The 21,864-nt window shown below is 59.7% G+C and overlaps 3 protein-coding genes across 5 annotated transcripts; 2 read left to right on the forward strand and 1 right to left on the reverse strand.

The window, feature by feature from the left end:
- Window positions 1-195: 195 nt before the first annotated feature.
- On the forward strand, window positions 196-526 carry CTXND2 (cortexin domain containing 2). The gene has a single exon (XM_066206957.1). The coding sequence runs from the start codon at window positions 284-286 to the stop codon at window positions 455-457; it is 174 nt and encodes a 57-aa protein (XP_066063054.1). The 5' UTR covers window positions 196-283; the 3' UTR covers window positions 458-526.
- Window positions 527-893: 367 nt separating this feature from the next.
- Window positions 894-16,531, forward strand: SETDB1 (SET domain bifurcated histone lysine methyltransferase 1). 2 transcript variants are annotated; one of them, XM_066206936.1, is made up of 22 exons: window positions 895-1,023; window positions 1,302-1,515; window positions 1,726-1,892; window positions 2,223-2,260; window positions 2,379-2,478; window positions 2,795-2,965; window positions 3,237-3,438; window positions 4,315-4,388; window positions 4,669-4,859; window positions 5,208-5,385; window positions 5,855-5,981; window positions 8,111-8,269; window positions 8,642-9,232; window positions 9,615-9,731; window positions 10,029-10,198; window positions 11,140-11,759; window positions 12,228-12,256; window positions 12,358-12,490; window positions 12,986-13,142; window positions 13,503-13,717; window positions 14,071-14,159; window positions 14,619-16,531. In XM_066206936.1, the coding sequence occupies exons 2-22, from the start codon at window positions 1,304-1,306 to the stop codon at window positions 14,734-14,736; spliced, it is 3,858 nt and encodes a 1,285-aa protein (XP_066063033.1). In that variant the 5' UTR covers window positions 895-1,023; window positions 1,302-1,303; the 3' UTR covers window positions 14,737-16,531. The 2 variants fall into 2 exon arrangements, with proteins under 2 accessions (XP_066063034.1, XP_066063033.1); XM_066206937.1 differs by lacking the exons at window positions 8,642-9,232; window positions 9,615-9,731; window positions 10,029-10,198; ... (5 more) ...; window positions 14,071-14,159; window positions 14,619-16,531 and having other exon boundaries at window positions 894-1,023; window positions 6,294-8,111.
- On the reverse strand, window positions 16,276-21,420 carry CERS2 (ceramide synthase 2). Of its 2 annotated transcripts, XM_066206938.1 has the most exons (11): window positions 21,317-21,420; window positions 19,756-19,929; window positions 19,133-19,250; window positions 18,920-19,038; window positions 18,684-18,741; window positions 18,559-18,609; window positions 18,263-18,355; window positions 17,960-18,088; window positions 17,773-17,879; window positions 17,516-17,669; window positions 16,276-17,279 (listed from the first exon to the last, which is right to left on the reverse strand). In XM_066206938.1, exons 2-11 carry the CDS (start codon window positions 19,926-19,928, stop codon window positions 17,148-17,150), a joined length of 1,134 nt encoding a protein of 377 aa, XP_066063035.1. In that variant the 5' UTR covers window position 19,929; window positions 21,317-21,420; the 3' UTR covers window positions 16,276-17,147. The 2 variants fall into 2 exon arrangements, with proteins under 2 accessions (XP_066063035.1, XP_066063036.1); XM_066206939.1 differs by lacking the exons at window positions 19,756-19,929; window positions 21,317-21,420 and adding an exon at window positions 19,351-19,515.
- Between the last annotated feature and the right edge of the window lie 444 nt (window positions 21,421-21,864).

A 21,864-nucleotide genomic window follows, 5' to 3' on the forward strand; every position in this document is an offset into this window, starting at 1 on the left:
ATTCATGAAGGCCTGGAGCCAGCAGGGCCGGGACAGAGACCCAGCACTGGCTGCAGGCAGGTAAGGAAGAAGCAGAGGGGACTCATGGCCACATTTTCCCTTTTTTTGGGTGCTTCTGACCCCCCAGTCTGGCCCTCAGGGATATCATTGGGAGTTCAGCGCTGAGGGACACGTGCTGGAGGATCCCTGGAGCCAGGAAGAGACACCTGAGTGGTCCCAGGAGCCAAGGGACACCCACCTGAGGGGCCTCTGGAGCTGCAAAAGAGACACCTGAGGGTCCTGAATGGAGACCCCGACAGCGCTGCCCGCCCTGGACGTGGACAAAGCCGTGGCCACGGCCTTCGTGGTGCTGCTGGGGCTCTTCCTCCTCGCCATGACCGTGCGCTGCGCCCGGCTCGTGGTGGACCCCTACAGCGCCATTCCCACCTCCACCTGGGAGGAGGAACCCATCAACTGACCCCCAAACCCCACCGGGTGCTCCAACGAGCCCCAGCCCCACCGGAGCCCCCCATACCACCCCATTACCTCAGAGCTGGGGTTCGCCCCAGGACGCCCCATCCTCCGCGGGTCCGCCCTTCCCCCGGGACCCCCATTTCCCCCACTGCTCCCCGTTACCGCCCACCCCAGGGCCCCGTCACCCGCCCGTGCTGCAGACCCCTCCGAGGTGGCGCTTAAAGGATGGTTCTGGGGCGGGACCTGCGGGCTCCGTAACGGCCCCGGCGGCCCCGGACGGTTCGGAGCACACACCGCGGCTTTCCCGCTATCTGCACCCGTCGTTCCGAACTGCCGGGGCCGGGCGGGCACGGCCCGGGGGCAGCGGCCAGTTCCCGCTTCCCGATCCCAGAGGAATTCGTTCCCGATCCCAGAGGAATTCGTTCCCGAATTTCGGCGATTTCTCCCCCGGGCCCCTCCGCCAGGGGGCAGCGGCGCGGGCGGCGCGCGCAGGAAGTGACGTCACGCGGCATCCGGGAGGCACTGTAGGTTCTGCTCCGGTTCTGCGCCGGTTCCCCGGCACCGGCGGCGGTGAGTGAGCTGAGGGGAGAGGGTGGGGGCGGCTGTGAGGGTCTGTGAGCGGCTGGGCGGGACGGGCTGGGCTGGGAGAGGGTGAGGGGGCCCCAGTGTAGGGTACTGAGGGGTCCTGGCGGGCTCCGAGGGGATCGCGGGGGGGCTGTGAGGGGACACTGGGGCAGGGCACGATGAGGGGAAGGTGGAAAAGGCTGGGGGAACTCCCGTGACCTCCCTCCCTTCCCTCACCGGCCTCCCCTTCCTCTTCTCACCTGTTGTACCCTCACGTGCGGCAGACATGGATTCCCCGGACATCGAGGAGCTGCAGCAGGAGGTGATGGAGGAGCTGGGAATCTCCATGGAGGAGCTCCAGGAAATCATCGACAAAGAACTGGAGAATTCCGAGTGGGTGAGGCAGCGGAAGCAGCAGCTGGAGGAGCTGAAGCAGTGCATGAGGCACAAGGAGGAGGAGGTGGCCCACGTTGACCAGCTCATTGACGATGTCATGAGGTGAGTGGGCTGGAATTGCGAGGAGGGGCATGTTCCCGTTCCCTTCATGGCAGACCCACCCAGGAGTGCTTGACGAGGGACACCGGCCACTTTCCCCCCAAGGCTTCAGCCCCTTCCCGTGGACATTCCCCTCAGCTGGCTGTGGGCAGGGGTATCCCGCGGGGCTGTCCCTGCGGGATTGGTGAGGCACAGCCGGTTTCCCTCCCGCAGGGCCGTCAACAAGTGCGAGACGCTGGCGAAGGAGCTGTACTCCATGATGGGGCTGCAGTACCGGGACAGCAGCTCCGAGGACGAGGCGCCGGCGGCCGCCGAAGTGATCGAGATCGCCGACGAGGACGACGACGACGTCATGAGCGTGGACTCGGGCTGGAAGCGCAGTTCAGTGTCCCCGGCACTGCCAGGGGATGGGTGGGGATGGGGGAGTGCTCTTGGCTCACGGGGGGCGCCTGCCAGGTCCTGTCCCTGCTCCAGGATTCCTGGAGGCCCCGGCTGGGGTTTCACCCTTTTCCCACCTGCCTCGCTGTTGTCCCCATCAAATGATCCCACGTAAGGAAAGGTGGCTGAGGAAAGGCCTTGTTGGGGTGGGTTTCCCGGCCGGGATTTGGGATGGGCGCTTTTCCCTGGTCTCTCTTCTTTCTCTGATTTGATTAGGATGGATTTTTTTCCACAAGAAAGGTTTTAAACCATTGTTTTCTGTTCACTCACAGGCAGCAGCAGTCCCAGAATCTCCAGGGATCAGAGTCTGGTGAGTGGGGCGGCCCTGGCTGGAGGCGTTTCCTCGTGTGGGGTTTTCCTGAGACATGGTGTTGTGTTAGGTGCAAGAAACCAAAAGTTTCTCCATGTTTCCCTTCTCTTTCCTCCAGCTGCGGGAAGCAATGGTTGCCATGAGGAAATCTGCCCGGGATGTTGCGAAATTCATGGATGCTGTAAACAAGAAAACGAACTTGCAGGAAGCCCAGAAAGGTGAGGGAGCTTCCAGGGGCTGTGTGGCCTGGCCCTGGGCCTTTACTTCCCAAAATGGGAGAACAATGATCCGCTTTCCCTGCTGGAAATCTCCATTAATTTTATCGATCCAAAACTGATATTTTAATTTAGGGTATATTGATTCTGAGTTCTTGCTTTTTTTCCAAAATGTTTCCATCCAGTAAAAAGGAGGCACTTGGGCTGGCTGAGGGGAAAGAAAGCAGGAATTTTTCTTCCAGAATTGTGCTTCCAGCTGTGTGCCAGGAAGGGAGCTTTGGGTGATTTAGAGCTGACTTTCTGTTATGTTCCTTGGCAGATGCACAACCCCCTCAGGAACCTCCTGACACTGCCCAGCCTGTCACTGTCCCTGCAGCCCCTGACGATGATCTCAACACTGATGGGGACCTCAAAGTGGGCATGAGGATTTTGGGGAAAAAAAGAACCAAGACGTGGCACAAGGGGACATTGATTGCCATCCAGACGGTCGGTATGTGCCGTGCGTGGGCCTTTCCCGGGAACTTGGGTGGGAAACCTGGATTGAAACGTGTCGGAGCGCCTGATGTCACCTGGAAGGGATTGCGGGAGCAGGACACCTCCACTGCTTCATCTTCCAGATTAAATCCTGAGAGGCTTTCAATGAATTCTGAACAGGCGATCTCAGAGTGACCCAGCGCGTTGGAATTCCGGTGTGAGATCACGCGGCTTTTGTTTGTTTTCCCCTTTATTTATCTTCTGTTCGCCTTCAAATGTTTTTCCAGGTGCTGGCAAGAAATACAAAGTGAAATTTGATAATAAAGGAAAGAGTTTGCTCTCGGGCAACCACATTGCCTACGATTACCACCCGTCTGCCGAGAGGCACCACGTGGGCAGGAGGGTGGTGGCCAGGTACAAGGATGGCAATCAGATGTGGCTCTATGCTGGGATCGTGGCTGAGACCCCCAACCTCAAGAATAAAGACAGGTATTCCTTTTTTTGCTGTGGTCAGGTGCCTCGTCTCTGGGGTTTTTTTGGTTTTAGGCCAAAAAAAAAAAAAAAAAAAAAGGTTTATTTGAATACTTTTCAGGTGCTGAATTGTGCCCTTCCCAGGAATGTGGTTCTGACTTTCTTCATCTCTCTTATCTCTCAGGGTGGATCTTCCACTCCTGCTCGTAGCCCTGAGTCAGGAACTAGATCTGCTAATTTATTCAAATAACCACCCAAATGTTGAGTCTGGACTACTTGAGGCGTAAAACAGTGGGAGGAAATAGGAGCCCTGGGAGGGTAGAGTGGCAGCGATGTTGCCAAAGCTCTTCAGGAGCAGAAAGCAGGTTTGGAGCAGCTTTTTTGGGAATAAAGAAGGGGCAGGATTGCTCTGATCTATTAAAATAAATGCTTTTGGTCTTCCTGAAGAGATTGATAAAGGATTTCATCTGCCTGGATCTGATGTAAATTGCGTTGGAGTTCATCTGATCCATGTTTAAGAGCCGAAAATGAGCTGAATTTGATACTCAAATTCAATTTTTCTCCTGGTTGTGATGCTGATCCCACATCCTGCAGCTTTTGTACAGCTCCAGGGCCTGGAGTCCTTACTCAGCAGCACTAAGTGGGTTCCTTATCCATCTTCTCTGCAGAAACCAGGAGCAATTAATCATTTTCCTTTATCTCCCTTTCCTGGGGCACAGGGGGGATTTGGAGCAGAGGGAGAGGGCCTGGCTGGGAATTGTGCAGCCATGGGGAACTCTTCACTCTGTCCTCATCCAGGACTGGGATGACTCCAGGAGGAGCAAGAGAGGTTCTCCACTTCCATCCCATGGTGTTCTCTTCAGCTCCCATTCCTAATTCCCGTTTGTTTTCCAGGTTCCTGATCTTCTTCGACGATGGCTACGCCTCGTACGTGAAGGAGTGGGAGCTGTACCCGGTCTGCCGGCCACGTGAGTGATCCCTGTCCCTGCTGGCCTGCAGAGGTTTGGGGTCTTTGGGAGAGCCTGGGTCCAAAAAACGGGCGTGTCCCTATCTGAAATCCTGGTTCATTGCCAGGGCGGGATCAGGATACCCCAGCACCAACATTCCGGCCCTCGGGATCACCCCTTGACTGACCTTAGTAAAAATCCACCTGGGATATCCTAAAAAAAAAAAAAAAAAAAAAAAAGAATTAAATGTTCTCTCTGTTTTGTCCCATTCCCTTTCTCCCACGTGTCCCTTTCCAAACAGTGAAAAAAGCCTGGGAAGACATAGAGGATGTTTCCTGTCGGGATTTCATCGAGGAATACATTACGGCCTACCCCAACCGGCCCATGGTGCTGCTGAAGAGTGGGCAGCTGATCAAAACCGAGTGGGAAGGGACCTGGTGGAAATCCAGAGTGGAAGAAGTGGATGGAAGTCTGGTGAAAATCCTTTTCCTGGTAGGAATTTCCCTAATCCTGTTAGGATTAAATTTGAGGCTGGGGATCTGATCAACTCTGTTTCCCTTGCTAATCATGAAAATATTGAGGGTGGGAGAACCTGTGAGATCTTGGAGTGTGAAGCCCTGCACCATGTGCCAAAGTGCCACATCCTCAGGGATTTTGGACAATTCCAGGGACAGTGACTCCACCACTGCCCTGGTCAGCCTGCCAGGGCATGACCACCCTTTCCAGGAAGAAATTTTCCCTAATACTCAATGAGAGATTTCAACATAAATAATTGCGTGGTTCTGCTGTTTGTCAATACTCATTGCTGTCTCCTTGTGCTCTCTCTGTGTTTCACTGCAGGAAGCTCTTCCCATGGGAACTGTGAGCGCTTCCTTCTCATTCCCTCAAGAGGACAGACGTTGTGAGTGGATTTACCGAGGTTCCACACGCCTCGAGCCCATGTTCAGCATGAAAACTTCCACAGCTTCCACTCAGGAAAAGAAGCAAAGTGGGCAAACCAGGACTCGTCCCAACGTTGGTTGGTGGCATCTTTTGGTTTCATTTAGACCCTGGGATTTAACTGATTTAACTGGGTTTGGTGGGGTTTTTAGAAGAACTCCTGGAGATTTCAGGTTTCCAGGTTTTGGTTTTTTTTCTTTCTTCTGACAGATTTTAGATTTCCCATGAGTCTTTTTTTTTTTTTTACCTGGCACAGGAGATTTAGATTTCCAGGGTTTTTCTTCTCTGGCATAGGAGATTTAGATTTCCAGTGGGATTTTTCTCCTGGAATAACACTGCAAAACCAAACTGCACTTGGGTGAAGTGCCCAGAATTTCTGGGGGAGTGTCTGTGCTCCGAGCTCGGCGATGACCCACCGTTAATCCCAAATCCCTCTTGTTTCTGTCCCTTCCAGGCACAAGTCAGTGTTCTGGGGCCCGTACAGCCAGCTTGGGATAACATTAGGGATTTTTTCTGTTGACTCTCTGTTTTTTCACCTTCCCCACCAGGTGCTGTGAGGAGCAAGGGCCCTGTGGTCCAGTACACCCAGGATTTAGCAGGAGCTGGTTCCCAGTACAAGACTCCGGAGCCGCTGCCAGCTGCACGTCCCACATCTCCCCAGCCTGTGGAGATGGAGTAAGTACCAGAGCCACTTCCAGCACCTTCCACCTCTTTGCTTCTCTCCAGCACTCAGCTCTCTCAGGCACCACCTTTTCTGTGCAGAGGAATCCTCAGGTGCATGTTTCCTCCATGGCTTTAGTCACGATTTTGGGGGAATACTCTTACCTAAAGCTGCTGGATGAATAACTGGGGGCGGGAACTGAGAGCCAACACTCCCCGAGCCAAACATTCCTCCTCAGGGCTAAAGCTTCGCGCTTGCCTTTCCAAATTAGGCCTTTGCTCCTTCTCTTCCCAAAGTCTGAATTGCTCCCTCGTGTCACGATCCAGGCACTGCCCCCCGGCTGCCTTGTGTCCCTCCACTTGGACTGACCTGCTCGCTGACCTCGCTGGGAATTCGGGATCAGTGGTCGGTCCTGGTGGGCACGGAGCAACCCACGGCCAAGCCGCTGCCAGGGGCCCAAAGGGGACATTCCCGGAGCCGCAGGCTGAAGGAGGCCTGGAGGAAGGAGGAACTCGGCTCGGTGATGAAGGGAGCGTGTTGGAGGACACCAGGGGAGCCTGGGGATGTGCTCAGTGACTCTTTAGGGGAGGGAGAGGCTCTCCCAGTTCATTTTTTGCCGGCACTGTGGATTCCCCATCTGGAATTTCGGCCGCCTGGCCCCGTGCCAGCACGTCGTCTGCTGCGACTGTGCCCTGCTGGTGGGGCACGAGGGAGGCAGGACCTGTCCCAGGTGTGAGCAGCCTGTGCAGGAGGTCAATCTTTCCTCCCCACAGGCTCTCCAGGAGCAGCAGCAGCTCAAACCCCACCTGCCCCAGCTGGGGGTCTTGGGGGCTCCTCTCCACGCAGCAGTGCAATATAACCCAGTTTACCCCTGGAAACGCTCCCTCTGTGCTGGTCTGACCAGGATTTGGGAGTGGAAGCCACGAGAACGTTACCTTTCCCGTAATGCCAGAGAGATCCTGGATGCTGAAGGAGGTCCTGGGATGCATGGCTGGCTCCCCACCCCTGCAGGTCCCCCATGGGGAGGGAAGAGCTGGGCTGGGACTGGGGCAGCCCAGGACCATGGGCAGTGTCACAACACGAGGACAACCAAGCTGGACCTGCAGCCCCGTCTGTCATCATTGAATCCTTTCCCATTCGGGCCTTGCAGTGCTTCCAAGGAGTTTTTTCCCTCTCCCCACAGAGGGCTTGGCTTTAGGACGTGGTTTTTGTGCAGCTGCTTCCCTGCCCTGAAGTCCGAACAGCCCCTGAACAGGGGCAGGAGGCAGTGCAGGCCTGGCCGTGTCCTAGGGATTCTGTGGGGTTCAAACACTTGGATTTCAGATTATTAAAACGAAGAACAGTCTCCTCACTCTGGTGTTTTGTTTCCTCTGAGGAAAGCCTGGGTCTCTTCCCCCTCTTTCAAGTTCTTCTTGGTGTTGTCACCACTTCTGACTGATTTACAAAGCCCATTTCCCCTCTTGCTCTTTTTGAGATGCATTTGAACACTTTGCTTTCAGGCAGCTGTTGGCAGAAACCCTCATCCCTTCCTGCTCTCTTTGTCTCCTCCCTTTCTCCCCAGTAACTTCACTGTTTTTCCTCTTCAGCGGCTGGTTTGGGATGATTTTCTGTTTTGTTGATGTAAGTGGGTTGAAAACTTCCTGGAATAGTTTGGAAACCTGCAGTTGGTTGAAAACTCTTGAAGCGGGTTGAGAACCTGTGCTTTTGGAACCCCTACTAACTCTTTCATCAGGGATGTTATTACATTCCCTTGCCCAATCTTGTTTCTTAGTCCTTGCAAGAGAATGCTCTGGACTTGTTCCTCCCACTCGGGCATGGTTGAGCCTCTGGAAACTCTGGTTTCTGCTAATCCAGGGGTTTCTTCATGGCCTGGTTTGTCCATCTTTCTGGGATTGAGGCTTTGGGCATCCTTGTTACCTTTGCCTCATTTCAAAATCAGAAAATCTCACTTGGAGCTGCAGCTGAGTTCTGAAATTCAGAGTAGTTGTGGGATTGCAGTAGCAGCAATAGCCAAAAACGGGCTGATCTTCACACTGATGAGGAAAAAAGCCTCTGGGTGTCTGAATTCCATGGGGCAGTGTTACTTTCATTCCCACCAGTTGCTTTTCCGTGTTCCAAATCAGCTTCTTCTTCCCTCCTGCAGATGCTCCGACACCCAGCTGGCCCAGGGCAGAAAGCAGGTGGCCAAGAAAAGCACTTCCTTCCGCCCTGGCTCCGTGGGCTCCGGGCACTCGTCCCCATCCTCCCCTGTCCTCGGGGACACGCCAGCAGCCGGGAGGGCCCTTCCAGCCCCGCAGCACCGGTGAGCAGAGCTCTGCTTGGGATGCATCCCTGAGTCCTCCCCGCTGGGATGTCGGGACGCACATGGGGCCTGTGTGCGTGCCGGTGGGTTTCTGCTGGGGATTCAGCGGCTCACATCGTGGGGTGGTGGAATCCACGAGGCTGGGAAAGCCTCCGAGTCCTTGGAGCCCCTCCGGCACTGCCAAGGCCAGCACTGAGCCGTGTCCCCAGGCGCGCCACATCCACTTGTGTTTTGAGCGCTCGCAGGGGTGGCGACTTCACCACCTTCCAGTGCCTGACCCCCAGCTCCTGCTGGTCACGCAGTGCCCGGTGCTGTTGCCCACCTGGGCCCCCCTGCACAGCTCTTCCTTAACCCCCTCTCCTCTCCCCGCAGCGTGCCCAGCAGCAGCCCCTCTCAGCCCTTCCACGGGATGATGGACCGCGTTCCCAACGAGCCGTCCTACCGGGCCCCGCTGGAGAAGCTCTTCTACCTGCCGCACGTGTGCAGCTACACCTGCCTGTCGCGGGTGCGGCCGGTGCGCAGCGACCAGTACCGCAGCCGCAACCCGCTGCTGATCCCGCTGCTCTACGACTTCCGCCGCATGACGGCGCGGCGCCGCGTCAACCGCAAGATGGGCTTCCACGTGCTCTACAAAACGCCCTGCGGGCTCTGCCTGCGCTCCATGCACGAGATCGAGCGCTACCTCTTCGAGACGGACTGCGACTTCCTCTTCCTGGAGATGTTCTGCCTGGATCCCTACGTGCTGGTGGACCGCAAGTTCCAGCCCTACAAGCCCTACTACTACATCGCCGACATCACCAAGGGCAAGGAGGACGTGCCCCTGTCCTGCGTCAACGAGATCGACAACACGCCGCCCCCGCAGGTGGCCTACAGCAAGGAGAGGATCCCCGGGAAAGGGGTGTACATCAACACCAGCTGGGAATTCCTCGTGGGCTGCGACTGCAAGGACGGCTGCAGAGACAAGTAGGTGGCTGCTCCTGGGCGAGGGGACAGCGCTGGAGCTGTGTGAGGTGCCCCGGGAACACCCCAAGGTGGATCTGCTCTGGGATTTAAACCCATGCGGGTCAGTCTGTTGCACGTTTCAGGGTTTGCGTTGGAAGGGACATTAAAAATCACCCAGTTCCAACTCCTGACGTGGGCAGGGACACCTTCTGCTATCCCAGGTTTCTCCAAGCCCTGTCCAGCCTGGCCTTGGACACATCTAGGGATAAGAAATCCGCAGCTTCTCTTGATTTGATTCCAAGTCAAACCCTTTGTGCCCATCTCTGTGTAAATGTGACTTTTTTCCTGTCTCCAGGCCGATGTGAGAAGTGTAACTCGTGGGTTTTCCTGTGTCTCCCTGCAGATCCAGGTGTGCCTGTCACCAGCTGACCATCCAGGCCAGCGGCTGCACCCCTGGAGGGCAAATCAACCCCAACTCAGGCTACCAGCACAAGCGGCTGGAGGAATGCCTCCCGACAGGGTGAGCAGAGCCCTCACAAGCACCAGCCCCAGATCCAGTGAGGGGGAATTGATTCTGGGTAACCCAGTGCGGATGTGACCACCTGCCTCTGGTCTTGGTTCTTCTGTCCATTGTGGAATGGTTTGGGTTGGATGGGGAACCCTTGGGGATCATCCAGAGCATGGGCAGAGGCACCATCCGTGAGACAGGGTTGCTCCAACCTGGTCCTCCGGGATCTCTGTGCAGGACCCCGGCACAGCCACAGCCTTTGAGATGATTCTTTATCCTGGAAGTTGTCACCCTTCTCCTTTCTTGCAGTGTTTACGAGTGCAACAAGAGGTGCAAGTGCAACGTGAACATGTGCACCAACCGCCTGGTCCAGCACGGCCTCCAGGTGCGGCTGCAGCTCTTCAAGACCCAGAACAAAGGCTGGGGCATTCGCTGCCTTGACGACATCGCCAAGGGCTCCTTTGTCTGCATCTACGCAGGTGGGAGCTCACCTCACCCGTGGAAACCTCTTCTGTGGAAAGGGAGGGAGCCAGACGTGGGAGTGGAGCTGGGGAAGGGGTTGGAACACAGAGAGAAGGGTCCAGAGAACTCCTTGGGAAGCCGGAGGGGCTCATCCTGGAGAAAAGGAGGCTCAGGGGGGACCTTTTGGCTCTCTCCAACGCCCTGGGGAGGTTTAAGTTGGACATTCTGGAAAATTTCTTCCTGGCAAGGGTGGTCAGGCACTGGCACAGGCTGCCCAGGGAGGTGGTAGAGTCACTGTCGCTGAAAGTGCTCAAAAGCACGTGGAGGTGGCACTCGGGGACATGGCTCAGTGGTGGCCTTGGCAGTGCTGGGGCGAACAGCTGGACTCAAACTCTTCCAACCTCAAGGATTCCATGATTCCAGAAGGGCTGTGAAGCTCTTGCCGTGGCTGTTTTGGGGACTGGAGGGTGAAAGCTGAGCCGATGAGCTTGTCCAACGCTGGCACGGGACACCACAGAACCCTCACGGTGGCAGTGCCAGTGTCACAAGACGTCCCCCAGGCTGTCCTTGAGGTCACCCAACCCCCAGCCCTGCTTCCTCTGCTCAGCGAAGCGGCCGGGCCCGGCGCAGCCCGCGAGATGCAGAAGTTGCGCTGGGGTTGCGTTGGCTCTGGAACGGAGCCGCCCACGGGCACAGCCAGGGCTGCTGCCTCTGTGCTCGTGCAGCCCTTCCAAGGCTCTGCTTGAGCTGCTCTGGAGAGATTTCTGGACTGAAAATCTTGATTGCAGCTCAACCACAAGCTTCAGGGTTTTGTTACATCAAGGGGTTAGGTTGTCCTTCTCCCAGCCCAGCTTTGGAACAAAGTGGTGTCATCCCTGTTTTCTCCTCAATGAGCTTTGGAGAGGATGAAATCGAATGTCATCCCAGAAAACTCACCCTTGGTTTTCTGCCCCCCCAGGGAAAATCCTCACGGACGACTTTGCAGACAAAGAGGGGCTGGAGATGGGTGACGAGTACTTTGCCAACCTGGACCACATCGAGAGCGTGGAGAACTTCAAGGAGGGCTACGAGAGCGACGCCAAGTGCTCCTCGGACAACAGCGGCGTGGACCTCAAGGACGACGACGACAACGAGAACACGGGCACGGAGGAGCTGGAGGAATCCAACGAGGACAGCTCCGACGACAACTTCTGCAAGGACGAGAACTTCAGCACGAGCTCGGTGCTGCGCAGCTACGCCACGCGCCGGCAGACGCGCGGCCAGCGCGACCACGTCCCCTCGGAGACGGCCTCCAAGGAGTCGGGGCTGGCGCGGCCCCTGGGCCACAGTGAGCCCGCCACGGCCGCCCCCTGCAAGCTGCCCGTGTCCGAGGAGACCTCCAAGAACAAAGTGGCCTCGTGGCTGAGCTCCAACAGCATGGCCGAGAGCTTCCAGGACAGCGACAGCGCCTCGTCCTTCAGGATGGGCGAAGGGGGAGAAGCCAAGGCTGTGAAAATGGAGATGCCGGCCGAGAGGGAGAAGGGCTCTGCTCCCACGCCGGGAGACCTCGACGGAGAGGCAAAGCCAGCCAAGAAGGAGGTGAGGGAATGGAAGACCTAAAGGCAGGGATGTGCTGCTGCTCCAGTGGCTTTTCTCCCCTTACGGCACATCCAGGGGGACTGTGGGGCTCTCGGGTTGTCCCTATGCTCGGCTCCCCTGCCTTCTCTGGTGGGGCAGGGAGGAGCTTTTCCCTTGCCAGGGAGCGAGGTTGTGGCACAAGAGGCCTCAGAAGTCTCTCGATGCCAGCAGAGCTGAACATCCTCCTGCCTGGGGACCTGAGGGACACGGCTGGGGACAGCAGGGACATGGAGGTGGTCCCTGTCCGCCCCCTGCTCCAGGGAGGGCACGTGGAGTCCCCCAGGGAGGGACATCGCCATGCTGGGTGTCATGCTTAGCGTGGGGACAGGCAGCATCTCACTCCTGGGCTGGAATTTCGGGGAGCAATTCCATAGAAAGGGTGCTTGAGAAGGGAGAGATTCCAATCTTCTGTGCTTCTCCCCTCTGCAGGAACCTGAAGAACCAACCAAAACTTCTGGGTAAGATTCCTTAAATCGCGTTTTCCTGTCCTGTGGTGCCTGGCCTGCGGACAGTTTCCCTGGGAATCCAGGTGTGACCCGCTCTTGTCCCGACCCCACAGGCTGAGCAGCCTGGGAAGGAGGTACGGCTACAACCCCTGTCCCCCCAAGCTGGATGGGATCCGCAGGCCCGTGAGCGGCACGGTGCTGCTGCAGAGCCGCCGGCGATCCCTGCCCCTGCCGCCCCCCCTGGAGGTGAGAGGGACCCCCAAACCACTTCCTTAAACCTTATTTGGGGTTGTTTTCTGCTGCTGGTTCCCAGTTGGGCACAGGGTTTGCGGTTGTAGCTGTGATTTCCTGGCGGGCAGTTGATTTCCTTTGGGTTTTGGGGATCTTCCGTGGATCCGAACAATCAAGAAGAGTGTGGAATTTGGGTCGGGTTTGGCACCTTGGTTTGCACACCTGGGACCCGTTGTTTGGCAGAGCCATCTGGGGGAAGCCAGCCTGGGGAACAGTCCTTGTTTTTTGGGGTCTTCTCCCTTCCTTTGGAGCACCTAATGCTCCAAGATCCCAAGCAGAGCTCAGCAGCCCCCCAGAACCCCACAGGTATTTCAAACATTGACCTTGTCCAGAGGGAGGGATCCCCTTCCAAAGGTTTCCTGGAGCAGAGGGGGTGAGCTGGAGGAGAGCACCCCGTTCCTGGGGAAGAGGGAGGCTTGGATGCACTCCAGGAGCTGTTGCTGTCCCCAGGATGTGCTGACGCTGTCGAGCAGCACCGACAGCGACGGGGAGCACAGGGCGGGGCAGGCCCTGGGCACCGCCAACGACAGCGACGACATCCAGACCATTTCCTCGGGATCCGAGGAGGAGGAAGGGGAGGACAAGAAAAATCAGTCATCTGGGTCAGGTGAGGGGGGAGACGCGGGCTGAGGGTAAGACGTCCTGGTTGGAAAGCACCAGGAGGGGCTCGTGAGGCCGTAGCAGCTGCTCCCGCCGCGTCCCACAGCTGAGGCCGGAGCCTTCCCCACGTCTTCGGCAAAGACAAAACCACAAAATCTGCTCCTCAAAGCCAGATATTTTTGGGTACCGTAAGAAAAAGCAACAGTGCGGCTTACGGCGGGTCTGCAGGCTGGGCTGGGTCGATTGCAGGAGCCATCCTGGAGGGAGTTTTGGCTCTGAGGGGTTTGCCACCTCAGCGCGGGGACGAGCAGGGTCGGGGACAGCGCTGCCCCGGGCTCCGCTGCCGGAAGGTCCCGTCTCACGGCAGGTCCTGTGAAGAGACAGGTGGCCGTGAAATCCACGCGAGGCTTCGCCCTCAAGTCCACGCACGGCATCGCCATCAAGTCCACGCCGCTGGCGGCGGCCGACAAGGGCGAGAGCGCGGGGCCCGTGCGCCGCAGCACGCGGCAGTTCTACGACGGCGAGGAGAACTGCTACATCATCGACGCCAAGCTCGAGGGCAACCTGGGCCGCTACCTCAACGTGAGTGGGGCGCCTCGGCGCTGGGCGTCTGCTCGGTGGGGCTCTTCCTGCCCAAGGCTAGCTAGCAACGGGAGGAACGCAGGCTCGGGAGGATGATGCACTTTCCTGAGTGGAGCAGCGGCTGCTCGGGCCTGGTGGGGGCAGGAATGGCCCCGTCCGTCCTTGCAGAGCCCGTTACCTTCGAGTGTGGATCTTATGACTCACCCCGGGCGTGCGGCCTGTTCCAGCAGGATTCCGCTGGACGCGGCGGGCAAACCAGGAATGCTGCTTGTTTATAAAGGCTGTGCTCAGTGCTGGCAGCTCGGCCTCCCTGCCTGGGCAGCAGCTCAGGCTCTTCCCCGTTTCCATTACAGCATAGCTGCACCCCAAACCTCTTCGTGCAGAACGTCTTTGTGGACACCCACGACCTTCGGTTCCCCTGGGTCGCCTTCTTTGCCAGCAAGTGAGTCCTGGGGTGCTGGGAGGGGCTGAGGATTCCTGGGCTCCATGGCCAGGGCTGGGTGTTCCCTGCTCCTGGAAACCCCGTTCCCAGTTTCCCATCCTTCCTGTGCAGAGAAAACCTTGGTGTCAGGTGAAATCCTCTCTCCTGTGCTGGAGATCCTGGTGTGATTTCCAGCAGTTTTAGACCTTCCCAAGGGGCAGAGTGAGGCATGGAGCAGCCGATTTCCCTTCCTGTCCTAGTCCCAAATCTCTGAGGCGTGGTGAATCCCTGCCGTGTGCCTCTGCTCCTCCATGAATTCTTGGGAATGATTCCTCAGGGAGCTCTGTCCCTTTCTCCCTGGCTGCCTCAGCCTCGTCCTGGAGCTCTCGCATGGAAGTGCAGCTTCCTTCTATCGCCCAGTTTCTCCTCTTTCCCGGAATAGTCCCCTCACCCGTCCCGTGGGGTTTTTCCCCTTCCCAGGCGGATCCGAGCCGGCACGGAGCTGACCTGGGATTACAACTACGAGGTTGGCAGCGTGGAGGGCAAGGAGCTGCTGTGCTGCTGCGGGGCCATCGACTGCCGGGGCCGGCTGCTCTGAGCCCCCCCTGCTCCCAGCAGATCCCACTCCTCCGGACGCCTGGTGCTCACTTTCCCTCAGTGAGGGTGAAGTTTCTTCTCAAGAGGTTCTCAGTTCTCCCATTCACCTGGAAAATCACAGATGCACATGGAGCAGGAACGGACTCGGGCTGTGCTGGGGGGTGATTCCCAGCCCCTGGACTTCTCCCACCTTCCAGAAGTTCCAGTTATCCCACAAGGCAACAGGCTCCCTCAAGGAAAGAGCTTTTCCTGCTCTCTTCCAGCTTTCCACCACATTTAAGGCACAAACCTCATTTTTCCAGCAGCAAGTACTTCCTCAGTATTCCCAGGAAGTGCTTCCCAGTTGGGGCTGAGGCCTTGAAAGTGGGAGGGAGGATGGTGGAAAGAATCTGTGGAAGACTGGACCAGTCAGGATTTATAGGATTCAAGTGAAAAGAGACAAAAAGTAAGTTTCTGTCTTCGCCTGTGAGCTGTTGTGAAGAATCTTTTAGTGGCTAAAAAGCAATAAACAGTGCGTTTTTCTATTAAAAACAACCTGCCCTGAGCTCGAGACACGGCAAAGAACCCTGAAAGAGGAGGGCTGAACCACTGCAATCATCCCTGTGTCTGTGGGGTTTGCAGGGAAAACGCCAGAGGTGGATGGGCCCAGGCAAAGGGATTAGGAGCTCCCACATTCTCACCTTTCCTTGACCTTTCCTCAAGACAAACACTCCTTAAACCCTCCAGTTAGGAAAATTACAGAGAAAGGGGTTGTGATTTTCTTGAGGCAGCAGATCCGGTGCCTGTCCCCATCTCCAGAATGTCACTGAGAGCCCCGAGCTTGGCCTAAACTCCTGCAGTGAAGTGGCGGCTGGGACAGCCCCAAACTGGCCCTGGGCACCTGGGCAGGGAAGGGGGAACCGGCGCCAGCCCCGTCTGGACACGGATCCACGGAAAATCGCCGGGGCCTGGCAGCCACGCACAGTCCAGGCGTGGGGCTTGGGTTTCTTTTCCGTCTGGGGGGGAAGGAGGGAAGGCACCAGGGCAGATCCAAAGGGTTCAAAAAGCCACCCTGAGAACTGCATGAAAGAGGTGAAGTTTGACAAACTGGGATCAAATCTCACGTTATTGACACGAAAACCCCAATCTGGGGGGTGGTGGAGCCAGTTCCAACCATCCCACCCCCCATAACCAACACCAGCCCAGCCCTGCACAAGGGAGGCTTGTTGGGTTTCTTTCCTGCTAAATAACCTTTTTTTTTCCTTTGTAAAATAAAACCTTTCTGGGGCCTCCTGGAGCTCCAGTTCCATCCCGAGCGTCCACCTGAATGGAGGCTTTGTCATCCCAGTGGGGCTGCAGCTCCTCAGGGAACCCAAACCCCTGCTCCAGCCTGGGGTTGAAGACTTGGAGAACTTTTAGGAGAAAAGAAAAATATAAAAAAAAGTCAAAATCCTCAACTCTGCCCATTTTTAGCACTGCCTAAAAGGCTCTATGCCAAAATAGCCCCCCCACCCCACCCCAGGGCCATTGTGCCACTCACAGAATATGCCCAAATCCTGCATTTTTTTTTTAACCCAAGTTTATTAGTTTTTTAAACTTTTAATATATTTAACCTTTTATTTATTTTTTTTTTAAAAAAAAACAAGAACAACAAAACACGTTTTGGTCTGACATTGGTTAATGGTCCTTTTCCCCCCCCACCCCTCCGTGCTGGGAGGTCTCGCAGCATCCCGGGGGATGCAGGAGACAGAGCCAAGCCCGGCTCCTTCTGTCTTCCAAATAAATAGAAAGGAAAAAAAAAAAAAAAAAAGGAAAAATCAGTTGGAAATTTGTCCTGTTACAGCTGGGAGAGGCCACGGAGAGGGAGAGACTCAAAATCCATTTTACCGAAGAGAAATGAGAGGATTAAACACTGTGAGACACAAGGAGTGACTCAGCCCCGCAGCTTCCTTCCCCCAAGTACTTCCATAGTGTCATCCCATCATTTAGGCACGGAAACACCCAGGAATTCCCTGCTCCTCCCTCCCAGTTCGGTGGAGCAGGGGTTGAGCCGGCTTTTCCAGCCGGACACAGGTCAGGGAAAGGGGTTTTTCCCCTCCTCCCGGTGAAGGAATGGTCGGGAAAGTCGGAATAGCAGAGCCCAGCAAGGGGCTGGGGCCGAGCTCTGTGGCCAGAGCCGATCCCCGGGGCTGCGGGGCGGCAAGGAGCCGCCCCGGTGGGATGGAGCCATCCCGGTGGGGTCCCCGCCTGTCCCGGGGAACCGCAGTGGATTAAGGCAGCAGGTGAGAGGTGGAAGGGCACCAGCGGTGAGTGTGAGGCAGAGCTGCGGCCCCGCTCCCGAGGGGCCCCGCCTGCCGGGTTCCGGTCCCACTGCAGAGCGGCCGGAGGGGCCGGGCCGGTGGCAGGAGGCGGCAGCTCTCGGGTCCGGGGCGCTCAGTCGGTTTTGCGGTGGTTGTTGTTGAGGACAGGGTGGCCATTGGAGAGGGGCCCGTTCTTGGCCACCGCCTCCTCCTCCTCCTCCGAGTTGTCCGTCTCCTCGCGGTCGCTCCGCTCATCCTCCACCACCTGTGGGCAGAGGGAAAAGGGGGCTCAGTCAGCAGCGCCCCGTTTTCCTGCCGTGCCCCAGCGTCCCCATTCCAACCGCAGCAGTCTCTCCCCCCCGGGGGCTCTCCGGGATCTGGGGAGCCAAGGCCCGTCGGGATTCAGGATCTGGGGGTCTCCCCTGCCGAGCCCCACCCTCCATCCACCCCACGTGGGTCCTTCCCCCCGTGACGTCCCCACGGGCCCAGGTCCCCTCTCACCTTTCCAGTTATGAACTTCTGGGCCATGCGGATGATGAGGTAGGCCCAGAAGATGTGCAGCGACTGCAGCACCACCATCATGAAGTTGAAGAAGTAGTAGCCGAAGAAGGCGGGGTAGAGATCCAGCGGATAAAACACCGTGCAGTGCATGATCCTGCCAGGAAAAGCCGCCCCCGTCACGGGCAGAACCAGCATCCCACCCGCCCGGACTCCCCCAGCCCCGGCCTCAGGTTCCCCCGTTCCCCAGCGGAGCTCACCAGAAGGGCAGGATGACCAGGCGCGTGATGATGAAGACGGCGGCGAAGACGATGAAGATGTTGTTGCAGGTGTTTCTCCAGCCGGCGTAGTTGAACATCTTGGCAGACTGGGGGGGCAGAGGGGGTGAGCTGGGGTGAGGGCACAGGACGGGGGACGTGGCGACAGCCAGGGAGGGGACACACCAACCTCCAGCAGATAATCCGAGGAGTCGTGCAGGGCCATGATGAGCGTCCCAGCACGGATGTAGTTGGCGAACCAGGAGAAGCTGATGAGGATGATGGTGGCCACGTGGTGGATGATTTGCTCTTTGAAGTCCTGCGCCCAGAGCGAGGGGGGGGTTACAGCAGCCTGGATCCCAGCCAGGGCAAACCCCATCCCACAGCCCCTGTGCATCCCCAGACCCCCCCAGCTGGTCCCCCCTGCCCACCCAGGGTGAAGAAAGCCCCGCCAAGGTGTCCCAGGGTGTCCCACCGCCCCCAGAGCCCCCACCTTGCGCTTGACGTCGGAGGCGATGCTGAAGAGCAGGGACCAGTAGAAGGAGAGCTCGATCATGTAGTACCAGTACTGCGAGGGCAGCATGCTCTGGGGGCAAGGGACAGGTTAGGGGGGTCCTCTGTGTCCCCCAGAGGGGTTCGGTCCCCTCCTGTGGGCACCATCCGGGTCTCCTGGGGACCCCCAAACCCCCAGGGGTGCCAAGAGACCCTCCTGCACCCCCAGTTCCCACTGCTGGTCCTGGTGCTGAGGAAAAGCCGGGGGCCGGCAGCAGGGATGGGATCCGTGCTCACCTGGATGGGGTACCCCTTCCACACCTCCCGGAGGTCGTAGAACCAGGGTTTCTGTGGGATGGGGAGACACAGGAGTCAGAGGGGCCAGGGGGGCCGGGGGAGCACGGGGTGGGGGCAGTACTCACATCCACTATGACAGCCATGCCAGCAATGAAAGCAATAAGGTAAAAGGTGAATCTCCAACTGGAAAAAGGAAGCAGACGGTCCTCAGACGGGCACCGGGGAGCAGGAGGGAAGAGGACGGACCCACCGGCCCCGGATCCCGCGTCTCCCACCCTCCCAGGCCAAGCTGGGGCTCCCAGAGCCCCCCGGGGTGGAGGGACAGTGACAGCAGGCAGGCAGGCAGGCAGGGGGGTCTCACCTGGCCTCCCGGAATTTCTTGAGCAGGCTGGGCCGGTCCTGGTTGCGGCGGCGGCGGAACCAGCGCTCGACCTGGCGCACGGTGCAGCCGCTCTTCTTGGAGAGCATCTCCACGTCAGCCTGGGGACAGCAGGACAGCCCCCAGCGTGTCACACGGCCCCGGCTCTGCCACCCTCACCCCCCCAGGCACCTCTGGGGAGCCCCCAGCCCTCACCTGCTTGGGGTGTTTGGTGGTGGCAGCATAAAACTTCTCCAGCACCGCATTGGGGGTGGCTTTTAACCGGACCTTCTCCTTGACGTTCAGGAGCCCGGCCAGGGGGGTGGCCACGTACCTGGGGAAGGAGTTGGGGACAGAAACGTCCCCATTTCTGTCATCCCCCTGTACGGTCTGGCCTCATCAAAGCCACCCAGGGACCCACAACCACTCCGTGCCTCGGTCTCCCCATCCTGCCGCGCCTTCTCCAGGGTGGGTTTTGCCCCAGGGGAGTCCCCCGGTCCCTCTGTCACGGGCTGTCCCCACTCGGCTGAAGGGCGGTCCCCCCCTCTCCCGCCATCCCAACAAAGCCGGGTCTGTTCCCATTGTTAGCCCGACAAATCCCTCCCTAAACGCCCGGTGAGGGCGGGGGATGCACAAAGCCACAAAGCCGTGTTTGTGCGGGGAAAGGGGAGCACGTGGGTTTGTGGTGGGGGGATCAGGACCCCCGGGGGGCCACGGGCACCCCCAGCAAGGCTGAGCACCAGGTGCCACATCCCAGGGTTCGGCCACAGCCCCCAGGGAATGGGGAGAGCAGGATCAGGGGCCCAGGATCCGTCCCCATCCCCAGGGAAGGGACTCACGTCTCAAAGAGGTGCCGGACAACGAGGAAGAGGAAGGCCAAGGGGAGGGTGATGTACAGGTCAGAGGCTTTGGCATAGACTCGCCCATCCCGGTCCTCCAGGTCAGCCCAGGTGAGGTTTGCCGGGAGCCAGAGCCGTTCCCACCAAAAATAGCTGTACAAGGTCTGAAACATGCTGGGGAGAGGGCAAGGGGGAGAGGTCAGGGGGGCATCTCTGAGGAGACGGCTGATCCCACCCCGGACTCCCACAGCCCCGCTGCAGCAGGCACCCCAGTTTCCACCTCGGCTCCCAGGGAGGCCGCGGTGAAATCCCCGGTGGAGCGGCCGGCGCTGGGCTCGGGCACCGAGGGACTTTGCTCCCTGCGGCCCGGAGGTCACAGGGTGATCATTAACACGGGCCCCAGTCCTGCTTCCGACCGGCAGCTCGGGGCCCTGGAGCAGCCCGGGGGGAGAGCTGGGCTCCCGGCCCCGGACTCCGCACCGGGATGGGAACCCGGCACGGCGGCGGCACGAGGAGCGCGGAGAAGCCCCCCGACGGCGGATTCCCCCCCGAGAGCTGTGTGCGCACCCCGCGGCCGAGCCAAACCCAATTCCCGGTGCGCAGCGGAGGCACGGAGCCCACCGCCGCCCTTCCGAGGCCGGGCACGGCACCGGCGCGGGATTAGGGATTTGCCGGCGGCACAATGAGCACCTTTGTGCCTTAAAAAGGCTCCGGACGGGCCCCGGCAGGGGAAGCCGCCTCTGGCCGCGGGGTCAGCGCATCCCGGCTCCTGGCCCCTCTGCACCGGCCGGTTTTGGGGAACCCCGCGGGGTCGGGATGGGGTCGGCTGGGCTCCCAGCCCCGGGAAGCGAATCCCCGGCACGGCGCAGGGACCGTGGCGAGGGACGGGGCGGCTCCGCTCGGCGGCGGGAGGAAGAGGAACCACCGTGGCCGGTTTCGCAAGGGCAGGCGGGAGGGAGGTGCCGCAATTCCCGGCTCCCGGGGCTGTGCCGCGGGCAGGTAACGGGAGGGGAGCGTGGGAGGACGGGGTGAGGGCCCGGTCAGGGCCGTCAGCTCCTCCTGCCCCGGGGCGGCGGCGGCACAGCGCGCTGTCCCGGCACCGGGGACACCGAGCCGGCGGAGGAGGGGGCCCCCGCCAGGCCGGACCCCTCCCCAGGAGGTGATTTTAGCAGCGATCCTGCTGGGAACCGACAAGATCCTGACGTTTTTAAGTCGTGGGCAGAAAAAGGGGCCCGGGGGGGGACCCGGGCCCGGGGGCTGCGCGCCCTGCCCGGGCCGGGGGGCCGCGACCCCGCCGGGGCCCGAGGCCGCTCCGGGCCCTCGCTGCGGCCCCGGGGGGCCCCGCCTCCGCCCAGCCCCGCCCGGGGGGCCCCGCCGGCCCCGGACCGAGGGCGCCGAGGCCCGGGATGGCTCCGGTGCGCGCCCAACGCCCGCAGAAAGGCCCGGCCGCGGCCCTGGCGCGGGGGGGGGCGAGCGGGAACCATCCCGCCGCCTCCCCCGGGCGGCCCCTCCCGGAGCGGGGAGGCCTCGCGTGCCCCCGCCGCCCCCCGGCCGCACTCACCCGCAGCCGCCGCCGGAGCCCTCACGGAGCCGCCGCCCGCCCCCTCCGTCCCGCGCGCGCCCCGCGCCAGGCAGCGGCGGCAGTGACGTCACCGCAGCCCGGGAGTGACGTCACCGCAACGCCGCGGGGAGCGGGCCCGCCGTGGGGCGGGGCGGGGCGGGCCCAGGCCTGAGCAATCAACCGCCGAGAGGGGAATCCGTGCACCCCCCCATAGGCCTCGGGGTGCCCCATAGATACCCCATAGACAGCCCCTATAGACAGCCCTGTATGTGCCCCGTGCGGCCCATACACCCACCTCGATGTGTGCCCTGTGCTCATCCCTACACACCCCGTGATGCCCCTTACATGTCCCTCTGCACGCCCCTGTGCGGCCCCTCTGGCCCCACAGGCCCTGTGCGGCCCCGCGCGTGCCCTTGGCTCCCCCCGGCCCCCCCACGCGCCCCGTTTGTGCCCCCATGGAGCCCCACGGACCCCACTCGCCCCTGTCGCCCCCCGGTGGCCGCGCCGCGCCACTGCACCCCACGGACGGGCTCCCAAACCCGCGTGTC

Source organism: Chamaea fasciata, unplaced genomic scaffold (genome assembly GCF_029207755.1).
Source record: "Chamaea fasciata isolate MVZ Bird 193981 ecotype frontalis unplaced genomic scaffold, bChaFas1.0.hap1 SCAF_31, whole genome shotgun sequence".
Classification (NCBI taxonomy): Eukaryota; Metazoa; Chordata; class Aves; order Passeriformes; family Sylviidae; genus Chamaea; species Chamaea fasciata.